Source organism: Carettochelys insculpta, chromosome 1, assembly GCF_033958435.1.
Source record: "Carettochelys insculpta isolate YL-2023 chromosome 1, ASM3395843v1, whole genome shotgun sequence".
Classification (NCBI taxonomy): Eukaryota; Metazoa; Chordata; order Testudines; family Carettochelyidae; genus Carettochelys; species Carettochelys insculpta.
Window position 1 is genome coordinate 270,831,593 of NC_134137.1, and position 15,991 is coordinate 270,847,583.

At 48.2% G+C, this 15,991-nt stretch overlaps 1 protein-coding gene across 7 annotated transcripts in view; it reads right to left on the reverse strand.

Moving 5' to 3' along the window:
• The window catches only part of ATP6V0A4 (ATPase H+ transporting V0 subunit a4), a 43,149-nt gene that overhangs the window by 5,131 nt on the left and 22,027 nt on the right, over nt 1–15,991 (reverse strand). For all 7 annotated transcript variants that reach the window (XR_012647245.1, XR_012647246.1, XM_075007380.1 and 4 more), the window contains 9 exons: nt 15,275–15,368; nt 13,160–13,372; nt 12,295–12,445; nt 11,860–11,999; nt 9,953–10,110; nt 8,069–8,162; nt 3,671–3,789; nt 2,938–3,154; nt 853–960 (listed from right to left, as the gene is read on the reverse strand). Coding sequence is in view for 5 of the 7 variants with exons in the window: in XM_075007380.1 (XP_074863481.1) it covers nt 853–960; nt 2,938–3,154; nt 3,671–3,789; nt 8,069–8,162; nt 9,953–10,110; nt 11,860–11,999; nt 12,295–12,445; nt 13,160–13,372; nt 15,275–15,368 (1,294 nt within the window). In the remaining 2 variants the exon portion in view is untranslated. The remainder of the gene's footprint in view (nt 1–852; nt 961–2,937; nt 3,155–3,670; nt 3,790–8,068; nt 8,163–9,952; nt 10,111–11,859; nt 12,000–12,294; nt 12,446–13,159; nt 13,373–15,274; nt 15,369–15,991) is intronic.

The following is a 15,991-nucleotide window of genomic DNA, read 5'->3' on the forward strand; positions in this document are numbered from 1 at the left end:
AAAGAACACCTGTGGTTGGAACTGTGTGAAGCTGGGCAAATCTTAAGACCTGCTCAGACAGCTGACATATGAAAATCATTGGTTGGAATATGAGTGGGAGTTGGGGGGAAGAGGAGGAAAGATATCAAGTGTTATTGGCATAAAGCGGAAGCTGGAGTCAACAATGTAAAATTTGCCTCAAAATCCCAGAAGAGTTACACAGTAAGACTTAACGGGAGAAATGATAGGTTACGTGTTACTGGACTGGAAAAGGTCACTTGATTAACTAGCTGATCTCTTTTTACTTGGAAACATCTGTCCCATAGGAAAGATCACAACATCAAGTAATCATTAGACCTAAATATAATACAGAACAGAATTCACAAGCAGCTTTGACAGTTATGTACAAGAGAGTACAACAGGGGCTTTAAAGCTCGCTCATATGAGTTCTACCATTCAGGGACAAAAGCATTATTTAAGAGTGGTTAATCACTTCTAAATCCGGTATTTTCCCAGGTACAGTGTACGTTCTCTGAGAGCACAATTTCTGCCTTGCTCCCAGTTTATATGGAGCAAGCAATCAGCCGTTGCAGCTGTTAGGAACTGAGGCAATCACCAGACCACGAGCCTTACAATTACTTTTTTCTAACTGCTTCTGACCTAGGATATAGTTTCTAGAAAACAATGAGTATAGGCCTAACTCTGATCCAAAGTAACTGGTAAATAACTCCCTTTAACTTCCTGGGTAGCAGTTAGGTTCTCTGTGGAGTGCTTTGGAAAATCCTACCTCTAATCTTCAGCTCTGCTCCCAAGCTCCTGAAAGCAGAGCTGTCTGCAACGTCGGAATGCAGAAAAAAAGAGTTGTGTCCTTACCATACGCTGAGCTTTCTGATGGTTGGCTCGGAGGATGAACGGTTTAAATAGAAGCATCCAGGGAACAGCTATCAAGGCAAATATGACTAGAAAGCTCTGGATTTCTTCCTATAAGGGACCAAGTGGGGAGAGGGGAGTAATCTGTTAGGGGAACATTTTTAATGCTTTTAAGTTTTTATGTGCAATTATGTTCAGAACAGTGGTTCAGTAAAAACAGACACTTCTCACTCAACTGATGTTCTCCCCGTCTGCCTTCACAGCATCACTTGCTTGCTTGGTGAGGAAAATAAGTACAATCCTCTTTGCCCTCCTGTTAATACTGCAGACTATATGCAGCCATGGGAGAGCGAATTGGGTTCTATCCCATCTCAGGAATCATCTAAAGTCTTGGTAACTGACTCAGAACTTCAGGGTAGATCTCTGGCCTCTGAATGCTGTAGAGTTGCACAGATATAACTAAGGGCAGAATTTGCCCTGCAGAAGCTTCCTTAGTAGAGATAAAGTAGGTATGAGCCAGAAAGCACGTAGCCAGATGTCTTGAAACCAGCATGAGTTTACAGTGCTGGCAATTAGAAATAAACATCTCACAGATTATTTGACCAAAGGGACAGGGCTGGTTTAAATTAAAAAACAAATAATTTTAATTTGGTATAAGATTGTGACTTTCCATTAAAATAGAGAATCTCCAAACCAAATAATTTTGGATCAAAAATAGATTGAAAACAAATACTTTTCCATTTTCAGCCCAAAATGTCACATTTTCAGCTTTTCTAATAAAAAATATCAGGAATTTTGAAAGAAGACAGACATTTTTGGAAAAAGTTTTTGCTTTTTCAAAAACCCCCAGTCTTATGTCAAAAGTAGTTTTGACCAAAAAAAAATGATGAGCCGCTCTAAAAGCTGACTCACGGGCTCTCCCGGGGGTGGGCGGGAAGGGTGGCATGGCTACCTGCCCCACCCGTGCCCTAGGCGCGGAGCCCTAGGCATTCCGTCCCGCCCCTCAAGCCCTGCCCCTTCCTATCTCCACCCTCTCCGTGCCCCCTTGCCTCCTCCCCAACAGTCCGGCTGCGGATAACCTGGGGCAGGGCAAGGCAATGGACAGCAGCAGCTGGGGTCGCCTCCCCCGCCGCCCCCACACTCCACAAGCAGCGCGAGCAGGAACCTGCCCTGCCCGCTGGCAGCTGGGAGTGGAGGTCACTTGCCAGTGCCACAGAGAAGAAGGGCACCGTGGGCTGGGGGGCCATGTCCCGGCGGAGCACAGCAGGCTGCCACTCGCCCTGCTTGGTGACTGCAAGGGAAGGTGACCCCCTGTTGCTGCTGCCGCCGCCGCCGCCGCCACCACTGCCTGCCCCGGCCGCCTGGTCCCGCACCAGGTAATCCTCCCTGCTACCAGCCATAGGATAGCTAGTGCGGTCACCCTGAGGCCCCCAAAAGTGTGGGGCGCAGGGCAGCTGCCACACCTTGTGCTATGGGTGGGATGGGTCTAACCACGAGATGATAGAACACCACAGCTTTGCTTCCACAATCGCTGCCCCAGCCTTCATTGCGTCATCACTGGGGTCAGCCTTTAGGTCCATCTCCTCACTTCCAGGGCAACATGAATCCCAGGAAAACAATTCTCCTCCCCCTCCCTCAGCCAGGCCGGCACCAGGCAGTTGAGCCTCTGAGCACCTTCCCAATAACATTGATTTTGCTGCGTGGAGACAGAATTAGCATCTCACAGAATAAAAAGTTGGCTGGGACATGCATTAAGGGGAGATACGACTTTCTCTAGAACCCCTTGGCCAAGATGTCCATTCTTCCTCATGGAATGAGGAAGACTAGTTTGCAGGCAGAAGGCAGCCCTCATGTAACTCGCCTTACACAGGGGGCAGACAGAAGTGCGATTTGACCCCCAGAACTTTCCTCAACAGACTTGAAGTGCTCGAAGCCAGGGGCCAGACTGGAGTCTAAACTGCTTATGGTACCCGTGCCTGGCTAATTTTCAAACTACTGGAGTTTGTGCCTCCCTCGCACACCAATTAATGAAACTTCTGTCTAAAATCTGGAGCAAATTCCTAGCTATAAAAATACTTGAGTCTGTACCTGGTGTGCATATAAAGGCCTGTTTGTAGGGTCGTTGTAACTGAAGAGAAACATGCTGATGAAGTGGATGAGAATGCTTGGGGCTTGCTGGGATCTTTGCACATCATACTGGCACCATTTGAAAATAATCATGACCACCAGGTAACCAAACAGGCAGAGGATGAAGATCATTTCTGGGATGAACTGCAGGATGATGTTTATGGTTTTCTTGAAGTAGCTGGAAAAACAGAACCCCAGCAAAGAGATTGTTACAGCCCTTATCAGACAAGATCACTGGGTTATGACTGCAGCCCATAATTCAGTCTCATGAAAGTAGCATCATACAACCATGGATGCAGATGGGAGAAATGTGCAACTTGTGCAGCCTTAGGAATTAAAAGGTGCTATCTAGATGTAAATATTATTTGACATATATTCCAATCAGGTTTCATACTTTGCCCACCACTATGGTATCTAAGCACCTGTAGAGGTTATTATCTTAAAAAGTACATGTTTAGGGAATGCCAGAGTTAAGGTTACCAGTGCAGCTCCAAATCCAATGCCACCCTCAGCCCCATGTCTCTTGGGGCTGGGGCTGACTCATGCAAGCCCCACTGCCCAGTACCTCGCATTGTTGTGCCCCGACTTTTCTGGTGAACTGGATACTTGTTCATTTGCTCTTGCCACATTTTCAGCACTGTAACCCAGACCAGCAAAACATGCAGATGTTTAAAACACAACTATGAAACCATACATGTGGTTGAAAAGGCTAAGTATGACCCCAAAGACCATCTGCGTAATCCCCAGGATGACGGACATCTTCATTTTGTAGGAGTTTAAGAACGTCAGCTTGTTGGCAGCAATGTTCCAGATCTTCAGAAAAGGGAAGAGAGAAAGATGAAACCAGCAGGTATTTCAGAAATTCTTTTGATAATGACAAGTGAAAAAAATCACCAGACTGTTAATTTCAAATGCCTTTTAACAACCTGTGCTACTTCTACATTGAACAATACCAAACGAGTAAAATCTAAGTCTGATTCATAACATGTTGGACTGACATAAAGCTCGTCACCCAGAGATTTCCAAAGGTAACTATTATGCTATTTTTAAACAGGTGAAGAAATTGATGCAGGAGGGCCGAAGTGACATAAGATCACATGGCAAGCCAGGGGAAGATCTGTTAATATAACTCCAATCACTCCACTAGCTGCCAGACTGTACCATGGATGCTGGACCTAGAGGTGCTGGGAGGTTGCTGTATCTTCAACCCAAATGCATAGTTTCCACCTTCAGCACCCACATTACAAAAATTGTCCCAACACCATGCAACTCTGATGTCTTTCTACAGCAGAGGTGATAGCAGTGACACTCCCCTTCCTGCCTTCATACACTATAAAAAGGTTTGCACGTTTGCAGGAGGAAACTGTAAAACACGCATTCATTTCAACCAAGAAAGACTGTTCTAATGCATGAAGCAGAAAAACAGCTCTGGTCACCACCTAAAGGAATGGCTGCACTATGGAAACTATTGAAACAGATCTGAAGGTGGGAAAAACTGTAAGAGAATCAGAGAGTTGTTGGCCTGCCTGAATCTGAGGGAGTAATTAAGGAAGGAAAAATATCTTTCATGTAATTCACACAATTTATTTGGCTCATTTTTCACTGTAGAGGATCTTGTGTGGATCCTTATTCTGTGACTTTCCTTTTCAGGCTGAATGTGAGGTAGTGTGTGAGGAGAGGGAGTTGTGTGGGAAGGAAGGTTTTCTGGGAAAGTAACATGCTATTTATTTACTTATTTAGCTAGTAGCACACTGGCTTCTACACATACTTTAAACCAAGGCTACATCTAGATTGCCAAGAATTGTCAGCAAAAAATATGCAAATTGCGCAGCGTGTTTGAATATCTCCTGCCGACAGTTCTGTCAGGAGAGGCTTTTCTGACTTTTCGCCCATCCACACAGGGTCAAGTGTCAGGCAACCCCCTCTGCCAACATATCCCTTCTTCCTCATGGAATGAGGAAGACCAGTATGCAGGCAGAAGGCTCCTGGCGTGGCAGACTTCTGTCAGGAGACCAGAGAAGCCTGAAATCTAGACATAGCCTTGGATATACTATCATTTTGCAGGGGACCCCAACCAAGTCAGCGCTCACCATGTAGGATAACTATTACCATTTAAGGTATAAAGGCATTGTACCAGCTATGAAAACTGCAAAGAAGCATTCGTAGCAAAAGAAACAAGCCAGGCCTTTCCAGTAAGTGAACTGGTCAAATCCAATAGAAATGTCCATAATCAAAAATTAGAGAGACAAGATGGGTGAGGTAACACACTCATCCCTCACTATACAAGCACAATTGGTCCCCAACTTTCTGCTTGTAGGCAAAAACTCATATGAGGGTCATTAAATGACCATTAAAATACACGTAAAAGTCTCTGATTGGTTCCTAGTACTCCACACTCAGGGAAGGAGTGGCAGCATGGGACGCTGCTTTGGAAAGGTGAGTGAGCCTTGGGTTGCGGGTAGGGAGGGTCGGAAAAAATTAAAGGCTGGGGGCAATTTGGGGCCATGAGTGGGAGGGAGAATTAAAAAACCTGGTGGCGGCTTCTGTGGAGGAGGTGGCGGTTTGTTCCTCCTGGCTGCAGCAGAGGTACCTGGGGGCGGGGGGGGCGTGCAGCAGGCAGGGAGGTTCAGGAACGGACGGGGTGGGTGTTGGGATCCAGCTGGGTGCAGGAGGTGCACAGGGAGCTGCAGGCTGAGGGAGTGTTGGGACCGGGCGGGGCAGGGGAGGTGCATAAGGAGTTGCCACAGGGGGAGTGTTTGGAGCAGGCCGGGCAGGGCTGCGGGTCTCCCCGTACGCCAGCCAGGGACCCCGTGGCTGGATCATATAAGTGGGGAAGTGCACTCGCATAATGAACAATGGTGAGTAGATGTGTCACTCGTTTTAGCGAGTCCTCACAAGTAAAGTACTCGTTAAATGAGGGATGAGTGTATATTTTATTGGACCAACTTCTGTTGCTGAGAGAGAGAAACTTTCAAAGTTGCCAACAGAAATTATTCCAGTTAAAGCTATTACCTCCTGTTTCACACACCTTGGGACCGACTCGGCTATAACACCACTGCAAACACACTCAGAAAGGTGTGGTACCGTCCATTTCCTCACTGTTTCATTGTTAGGATTATGGTTAGAGAACAAGCAGTCGTGCAGCATCTCAAAGGCTAATAAATGTATTAGGTAGTAAGTTCTGGTAGGGAAGCCCCACTTAGCTAATAAATTTTTTAGTCTTCAAGGTGCCACAGGACTGCTTGTTATTTGTGAAGCTACAGACTAACACTGCTACCCCTCTGAGACTGTTGGCAAACAGGATCTTTTAGCTAAAGTCGTATTGGAAAGAAAAGTTGCCATCTAGTGGCCAGCTGAGCTCATCACAGCTATTCTTGCCTGCTTTCTTGATGAGGCAGTGCGTGCTGCTTGCCTACATTCCATTAAAAGGCACAGCTGGGGTAATTGCTCTGCTTCAGTAAAATCCAATTAACTAAAAGCAGTAATGATGCAGGAAAGCCCAGGTCCTGTCCTCAAGCGAGCTGACCCAGCCACTGGTGGATTACTACAGAGCAGAGAAATCCTCAGATGGTGGAGCTAAAGCCACTAATGTCTTCTATGCACAGCCAGTAGAACATGACCACGGTCCATTCATGCCTCCTCCTGTCACATGATTGGCTGCCAGTATAGCCCATTCGGAGAATCACCAGCCAGAATAAATAAAAGCATACAGTGGGATGTTCTGCTTTTACGGGCTACGTCTACACGTGCCCCGAACTTCGAAATGGCCACGCAAATGGCCATTTCGAAGTTTACTAATGAAGCGCTGAAATGCATATTCAGCGCTTCATTAGCATGCGGGCGGCTGCAGTGCTTCGAAATTGACGTGCCTCGCCGCTGCACGGCTCGTCCCGACGGGGCTCCTTTTCGAAAGGACCCTGCCTACTTCGAAGTCCCCTTATCGCCATGAGCTGATGGGAATAAGGGGACTTTGAAGTAGGTGGGGTCCTTTAGAAAAGGAGCCCTCTCGGGACGAGCCGCGCGGCGGCGAGGCACGTCAATTTTGAAGTACCGCAGCCGCCCGCATGCTAATGAAGCGCTGAATATGTATTTCAGCACTTCATTAGTAAACTTCAAAATGGCCATTTGCCTGGCCATTTCTAAGTTTGGGGCTCGTGTAGACACGGCCAGTCACATCTAACTCTTAACAGTAGGGGCATGCTAGACAGCAAGGAATGGGAAGTACGGAGGCTGGTGCTGACTGAATTCCAGACACAGCATGAAGGAACGGCGTTCACACAGAACTGCAGTGATGGGGTCTGAGATTTCAACACCTCAGATTTGGAGACAATCCCAATACTTATGTTTTTCTGGTGCTCTAAATCTTCAAAGCACTGGATGCACGTTAAGGAGCTAACCCGCAAATCAAACTTATGAGATAGATGAGTGCACACTCTTCTCATCCATATACAAATGGACAATTAGAAACCAGTGTCTTGCAGGCAGAGCAAAGATGGAAACTCAGAATTTCCCAATGCCTAAACTTCTGTGCATATATCCAGACCTGCCTCTATCTACTTGTCGTGGGATGAGAGGAAGTAATATTGTACTAAAATCCTTGAGTGCTGGAGATGAGCATCATCACAGACACCATAACAAAAGTGTTATGGACTTGCAAAGATTAGAAAGTGGCCAGTGTGGCTTCAGGAGGGATTGTTTGCATATCTGAAGGCGAGACACAAGCTGCTGAGGCTACGTCTGCACCACACAGATTTTAACAACAAGGGTGTGTCGACCCAGGCCTGTTGCTAAATGTCAGTGTGTGTGAATGCTCTTTGTTGGCATTTTTTCCTAACAAAATACTTCTAGCCCCTGAAGCGGCCTTCACTTTGGAGGCAGGCGAACACTCTTGCCAACATCGCGTTCTTTAATCTTGTATTAGCTGCAGCAAAACTTCTGTCATTCATGAAGGTGCTGGAGAGATTTTAAGCAACTGTGAATGACAAGTTTTGTTGAATGACAATTGGAAGTGCAGACACAGCCTGATAGACTAGATCCGTAGGTGTGAGGAGGGAACATAACCAAATGTCTTGGACCAACTGAATTTTATTACCGGATCAATTCCAAATGGATATGGATTTCCTGAATAGACTCCAGGGACTGCTGGATCCAACTGCAAGACGTTATTTTCTTCAAGAACATGGAGACTACAACAGGAAAAAGAAGTGTTAGGTTCCTAGTGCCTCTGCACTCTTGATATAAAAAATACCTCAGACTAAGTACTACAGGTTGAACCTCTCTAGTCTGAAACCCCCCTGTCCGGCAACATCCTTAATCCAGCATGATTTTAGTTAGCTGGATGACCTCTTATCGTGGGTGTAGCCAAGTTTCCTGTGGTCCCATAAAATTTGTTTCCAGCCACCAGTCCTGTCTGTCAGTGTTCTGTGCTTTTTTAGCTGTAATTTACCCCTAAATGTCTTCTAAAAGCCCAGTAAGCAGTGGAAGTGTCAGTAATGTGCTAGACAATATTGACCTCCCATGGTCTAGCAAATTCTTTTGTTTGGTGCTGGTCAGGTCCCGAGGGTGTTGGACTAGAAAGGTTTAACCTGTACAACATTAAAATATCCTTTACCAAAGGCCTACAAGCAGCAGTGGCAGAGGCAGTGTGTGTGGGGGGAGGGTATGGGAGGAAACACACCAAGGTAGCGTTGTGAATGACTCGAACTCCTGCACAGCCGCTCTCTGGGACTTTGTTTGCTCGCATGGCTGAAAAGTTTGAGGGAATGTCACAAATTCATTTATCCCTGAGGTATCGGTACTGGGGGCAAGATCCTCAGCCTCAATCCAGACCCTTCACCCCAGGTAAAAGGGTGAAGGCAGTGTAAAGAGGCTCCAAACACCCTGTAAGCTAGGCAGGAGTGGGGGTCTCCCAGAACAGGAACTTAAGAAGACGGCCATAAAGCTGCCTTTCAAGTCCCCCCCGGTGTCCTTGCTACCATCATAAAGACCATGATGGTGGCAAGACTGGTGGTGGCGGCACTGAGGCCTTAGGGAGGGTGACCATCTGTCCCATTTCTGGTGGGACAGCCCCGTATTTCGGGTGCTAGGAAGACAATCGTGGTTTATTTTCAAATTATTGCCCCATATTTGTCAGGGGGGCAGCTGCCACCCAATACCAGCCATGCACCGGTGCAGCTGCCACCTGGTTTCCGGCTCTCTGCAGCTTACGAGAGCTGGACCCATGCCAGTAGGGCTGCCACCTGGTTCCCAACTCCCCAAGGCACGGAGAGCCAGGAGCTCACCCCTGCAGCTGCTGCCTAGTTCCTGGCTCCCCGCGCCTCAGTGGAGCCAGAAGGAGCCATCCCTCCCACCCCATATCTCTTTGTCCCATATTTGGAGCAGGGAGATATGGTCGCCCCAGCCTTAGCACACAGTTCTGCAGAAGTTCCAAGCCATGCTGCAGCCCACAGGGCTGTGCCAGGAAGGCTGCCATAAGCGAAGACAGGCTCCCTGGGCTGGTTACGCTATCCCAAGGGCCTCTCACGCTCCCAGAACTGGAGTTGTAGCACAGCAAAGAATCTCAGTCTGGGAGTGTACTGGGCCTTGGTGTCTCCCGGGTGCTGACTGCGAACCCAGCTGTGATGCGGGGAAGGGAAAGGGGCAGGGCAGGCAGCAGGCATTAAAGGGGGCTGGGAGAGTGCAATGGGAGGAAAGTGGAGGAGTGAGCGCGGTGAGGGCCTGGAAAGCCAGGTCACATGCCGGGGGGATGGAGTCCGCTATGCTGCCACTGCCCCTCCCCCACATGGACAGCCCTTGATTTCCCCAAGGCGATCTGCACAAACATGAACTCAGCCAGACGGCCTGGTTCATCCCACATTAACTCACCCCAGGCCACTCACCTCCTGAGCCGGCTTTTCTTTTAGTGCCCATGGAATTAAATATTATTCCCCCCACACGGCATCTTGCTTGTTTTGTTTTTCCCTCATTTACCACTTACTTCCAGGTGCCGTTCCTAAACATGGGACGGGTATGCCAGGAAGACCCAAAGATGTTGAAAGATTTTGAGAAGCAGTCATTGTAGATAAAGCCAGTATAAATGGAGAATATGCCCATGAGCAGGATCAGGTAGCGCCCACCGAAGAAGGTGTTCCAAATCTGCCAGGGAAGAAATTGGGGAGAGTAAGCCATCATCACACCACAACATAACACTTAGGCCGTGTCTACACCAGCCAAAACCTTCAAAATGGCCACGCAAATGGCCATTTCGAAGTTTACTAATGAAGCGCTGGAATACATATTCAGCGCTTCATTAGCATGCGGGCGGCCGCGGCACTTCGAAATTGATGCTCCTTGCCGCCGCGCAGCTCGTGCAGACGGGGCTCCTTTTTGAAAGGACCCCGCCTACTTCAAAGTCCCCTTACTCCTATGAGCAGATGGGAATAAGGGGGCTTCAAAGTAGGAGGGGTCCTTTCGAAAAGGAACCCTGTCTGGATGAGCCACATGGCAGTGAGCCGCGTCAATTTCGAAGTGCCGCGGCCACCCTCATGCTAATGATGCGCTGAATATGTATTTCAGCGCTTCATTAGTAAACTTCAAAATGGCCATTTGCATGGCCATTTCGAAGTTTTTGGCTAGTGTAGACATGGCCTTAAACTATGCAGCCTGCCCTGGGAAGGGAACTCTTTTACAGAGTCATTCACTCCCTCCCTCACTCCCTGTATTTCCAGATATTCATACTTGACTAAGACACTCCTACATAAATGGCATACCTTCAGGAGATCTAAAGATCCAGTGATATTAAGGAGAGCTGCTGGTTGTGCAACGTTTTTGAAAACCAGGTCCCTTGTTTAGGCTACCAAGTGTGGACAGGAGAGCCCAGTTTTAAGGACTGACTTTTGAAAAGTTTCGCCCCAATTTGCACATACAAAATGTCAGTTGCAGTCTTCTACAGATGCATAAATAGGTGTGTGGACCTTCAGGTGCAAAGTTAGAGCATGTTTGGCACAGTCTGGCTCTTTGTGTGTGTCTACACTTGCATTCCTCTTTCAAAAAAGGCACGCAAATGAGGTAATTAAAATGCAAATGAGTTATAAATTTGTATATCCAGCACCTAATTTACATATTCGAATTTCAAAAGAAGAAAGCCAGTGTAGACGCTGCTCTTTTGAAAGAAACCCCATCTTTGAAAGAATCTCTTTCTTCCCTTGGGAAGAAAGATTCTTTTGAAGATGGGGTTTACTTTCGAAAGAGCAGCGTCTACACTGGCTTTCTTCTTTCGAAAGAAGCTCTTTTGAAAGTAGAACATGCAAACGAAGTGCTGAATATGCAAGTTTATACCTCATTTGCATTTTCAATATACTTCATTTGCATACCTCTTTCGAAAGAGAAATGCGAGTGTGGACACACCAAGACCATTTCTACACAGGCCACTTCCTTCGGACTCCAAAAAGCCGTGTAGAAGCGTGGCCCTGGGGGCAGGGGGGCTTCTGGAAGGAAGTCCTCATTCTGGAGGCCCCTTCTTCCCCTCCTTCCAGAAGCCCTCCCCGGGGCCGCGCTTCTACATGGCATTTTGGAGTCTGGAAGAACAGTCTTCTGGCCTCCAAATCATGTGACATTATGCTAATAAGACACAGGGAATTTGCATCCGTGCCTCATTAGCATCTTTCGCTCCCTGTATTAGCATGGCACTTCCAAATGAAGTGGCCTGTGTAGAAACGGCCCCTTTGTGTTATAACAAGGCAGAGGAATTACTTGCCAAACTGCTACACACCTTAACTCTTCTGAGTTTTACAGAAAAAAATTCACATAACATTGTGAGGTTTAATTTAGATGCCTTCCATATCAAGTGAGAGTTTTGGAGCTTGTTGCAAGGCTGGTAGGGTACATTCAGACTAGGAAGCTCACCTCATTGGTGCTTTTCTGGGCCAGAAGGGTCTTCTCATTAGTGACCATCCACAGGGCGAAAGCCAGCATGACAGCACCATGGCCACAATCTCCAAACATCACCGCGAACAAGAAGGGGAAGGTGATTATAGTGTATGGAGCTGTCGGAAGGTGAGAGACAGGAGCTCAGGTTCACTGAAGGACCTCAACGAGAAGCAGCCTTTTAAAATCAACCACTTGGGTTAGACAGCCATGTGTCAAGGGGTAGGGGCGTTTCACTGATGTCAGTAGAGCTGAACTAATGGGCACCAGCAGAGAATTTGGTTTAAAATTTCTCTAATCATATAGGTGGCTTTAGATTACAAAGTGTGGTCAGACACCAGCTGCCCTCCCCTCTGGCCTACACCCTGGGCAGGATCTCATCTTCAGGCTGCAGCAAACCTGTGGTCTTTTTACCTGGATTCATCTCCCGGTAGCTCCCCACGCCGTAGGCATCCACAATGTTCTGAAAGCCTGCTGTGAACTTGTTGGTTCTGTTGAAGGTGGGAGGGGCCATCTTGGACTGTATCACGGTCAGGATAGGGGAGATGGCAGAGCCGCTACGTTCCTGCAAACCAGCCACAAGGACGGATGTGAAATGTTGGGAGGAGTGGGGGGGGGGGTGCATGCGAGCACCGTTTTGCCAGTTGTGTGCTGTGTTGCCAAATAATCTCACTCATAGAATACTATTCGGCCAGTGAAGCCTGCCCAACGAGTCTGCCTTTAGCCCTTCGCCTCCCAGCCTTGGGAGCAAGTTTCCTCAGGAAATGCTACCGACACTCGCTACAGCACACTCATGGCACGGGGACGGTGGGTGTTGCACAGAACATCACTTTCCTATACCTGGCACACTTCCCCGAGGCAAACACAATCCCGCAATGCCAAGTGAGGGGGCAGGCGACTCCATGTTGGGCACCCACCTCGTCCTCTTTCTCTGAGGGGGGCCTAATGCAGCTGGATGCTCAGAGCCACTTTTGGCGCTCAGCTCAGCCATGATGGCACTTGCAGCCCCCCTCCAGATGCACCCAGGGATGTCCCCACCTAGCCTGAGCAACAGGTATCTGTCTCCTAGGGCGTGAGGCAGGAGCCACCAGAGAGGTAGAGCGAAAAAGCAGAGGAGATGAGGAAAAGGAGAGGAGAGACAGAAAAGCGAGGGACAGAGGAAAAAAAGAAAAGAGCAGCAGAGAAAGTGGCGATGGTGACACTGTGACGTGAGGGGTCCTGGGAGTCTCTGCTGAGGGCTCCAGTTAAACCTGGTGGAAAGTGCTGCTCAGCCCCTCACCATTCCCTGGTGCAGAGCCCTGTTGATCCGGTTGGTGTCTGCCACGGGGAACCAGATCTCGGCGATGATGCACTGCTGGGTGACGTCAATGTTACAGCAATTCAGGATGTGATAGATGGCCTTGATTTTCTTCACCTTGATTCCCCAGGTCCACAAGTTCGCAGCTGCCTTGCGCAGCAGCCGCTGGCGGTGGGATTCCGTTTGGGTTATCACCTGCATGCAAAGTGTGAGCAACAAAGGGGGTACTTATCTGACATGATTCCCTTCAGCTGTGTTTTAGGGAAGTCCAGGGAAGGATTGCGGGTACAGTCACTATGAGTCAGCCACACACCTAATGACATTCAAAGGTGTCTGAATGAGGACACCATTCGCTAGTCTCTGGAAAGCTGAGCTACTGGGGGTGGGGAGACTTATCACAGCTTCATTCCTGTTCAGAAATATTCCAGGGAAGTGGCTCAGGAGCTGATACTGCAAGTCACACGTTTCCTGATGCCAAAAATAAAAAGCTCTGCTCATTATGGGACTGGTTCTGCAAGGCGCTGAGATACTTCTTGCAAACACTGAGCATCTATGGTGTTTGGTGACACGCCAGGAGTTCCTGAGCAGCAGTTGTAGGATCAGACCTTTAGTTCAGCCTCTCTCAAGAAGGCCTCCACAGCTAACGAGCACCAGGAGGAGTCTGGCTGGCTTCGGCAGATAGAATTAAAAGCAAAACCCTGATTTGGCAGTAGGCTAGTCAGCAGTGGGACCATCGGTGGGGGAGGGGTTGTCAGTCTGACAGGAGCATTTACAAAGGGGATGCTCACACATCTGATGAATGTTGGCATCTCCAACCGCTCGACAGGACAGGCTGCAACAAGGACAGGGAGGGAGGGCTGCCTACCGTGTTGCACTGAACATCATTGCGGAACAGTCTGCACAGCATAACAAGCTGAAGCTCCACACCCAGTGCATTGCTCTCATTTTCAGACAGAGGAAAAGTTGTGTCTTTGGAAATGAGCGGGAGAGTTTTAAGTGTACTATGGCACTACTTTGGGGCCTCACCCTGACTTCAGCAGCTCTCCTCACCAAGCAGCACACGTCACAAACTACAGGGACCCCTAGCTCTTACCGCTCATCCTTCCTGTGTCACCCTTCTGCCTCACACGTTAATGTGGGTCTAAATAGGCAGCCGGGTGATAAAAATCAAAATAATCCAAACAAATGAGTTTTTGGAAAGCTCAGAGTGAGTCAAAGACAACAGAATCCACAGACTATCTAGAACATTATCAGTGCCTACTAACCAGTAAAATAAATAGATTAAAGGCCCTATCCATGCCAATGGGTGTCTTTCCACAAATCACAATGAGAGTTTGATCAGGGTCCTTTAGAGCAAAGGTCACATGTAGGATAAATTATCTCACACAGACGTGGAATCTTAATATAGCACATTGTAATGCAATTTATTTCGTGCCTTTAGCCAACTCACCGGCTAGAGTGAGCAGATGTCCTGACTTTATAAGGACAGTCCCAACAGTTGGGTCTTTTTCTTATAGAGCTGCCTATTACACCTCACCCTCAGTCCCACTTTTTCCACACTTGCTATCTGATATCAGAGTCACAGATCTCCTGGGTTTCGATTTTGCATGCCTAGTAGAGACACACGAACGCGAACTATCTGGGGCTGGCAGTTGACCCCCGTACTCCTCAATATCACGAGAAGTAAGGGAGGTTGACGGGAGAGTTTCTCTTGTCGACCTCCCTCTGTGAGGACAACCAAGTAAGACAACTGTAGACGAGTCGATCCTAGCTATGCAATCGCCATAACTGGAATTGCGTATTTACCGCTGGCTTTAATGCCCAGGGTAACCCTGACCCAAGTTTGCTTAGGTCCTGCCTCAGTGCCAGCAGCTGGACTAGGTTACTGATCAAGATCCCATCCAGCCCTACATTCCTCTGATTCCTGGAGCCTGCCTTCCTCACCAGGGCCCTGGCGCTGCAACTGACTGAACGTGACCAGACCCCCCCTTTTGTGTGTCTCCCTGCAATTACCAGCTAGGTTCCTCGTGAGCCCGAGAGCGGTCTTTGCACACACAGTCGCAGGGTCAGGTCCTAAATAAAGCTAGCGTCACCTACCATGTTTAAGTCCTCGATCCTGGCATTCACACCCTCGGCCATTTCACGACGTTCCGCAGCAGACTCTGGACAGGTATAAACAGTAGCACGAAATCTAGTGTGAACAAGGGGAAAAAGAGCCCATCATGCTCACTGTCACCAGGCACAATAATTTGTAAGGCGGTTTGCACACTCTTCTGAGCAGAAAACTGGCCCCCAGCTCCCTTTCCTGCAGCATGGTGCTCTGGCACTGTAACCAAGGCGCAGTTATATGCAGGAACCTCCCTCGAGCCTACAGTAAATGGCAGTCTCATTCAAATGGGGCTGCTCAGCCTCTCATTCTGTGCTGAGAATTCAAGTATCCAATTTTCTTTCACAAGTGTCTACACATGCAGCCCTGCAGCGGCACAGATGCAGACGGACGGTTGTGCCACAGCACAGTCCCTGGCGTGGATGCTCTCTAGGTAGCCTGGAGACAGCTCTCTACTCAAGATAAAACCCGGCCTCTGTGAGCAGCATAAGTTATGTTGGCAGGAGAAGCTCTTCTACCAATATGGCAGCATGCACACAACCACGTGCAGGTGATTGGTGTGGGACAGTCACACCCCTGAGCAAAGGGAGTTTTGCTGATGTACAGGGGAGTGTAGATATAGCCTTAGTGGAAAGGGTTTTGAAGACTGATCAGAAGTTTTCTGTGAGGGGGGTGAGGTAATATCTTTTATTGCACAAACCTCTGTG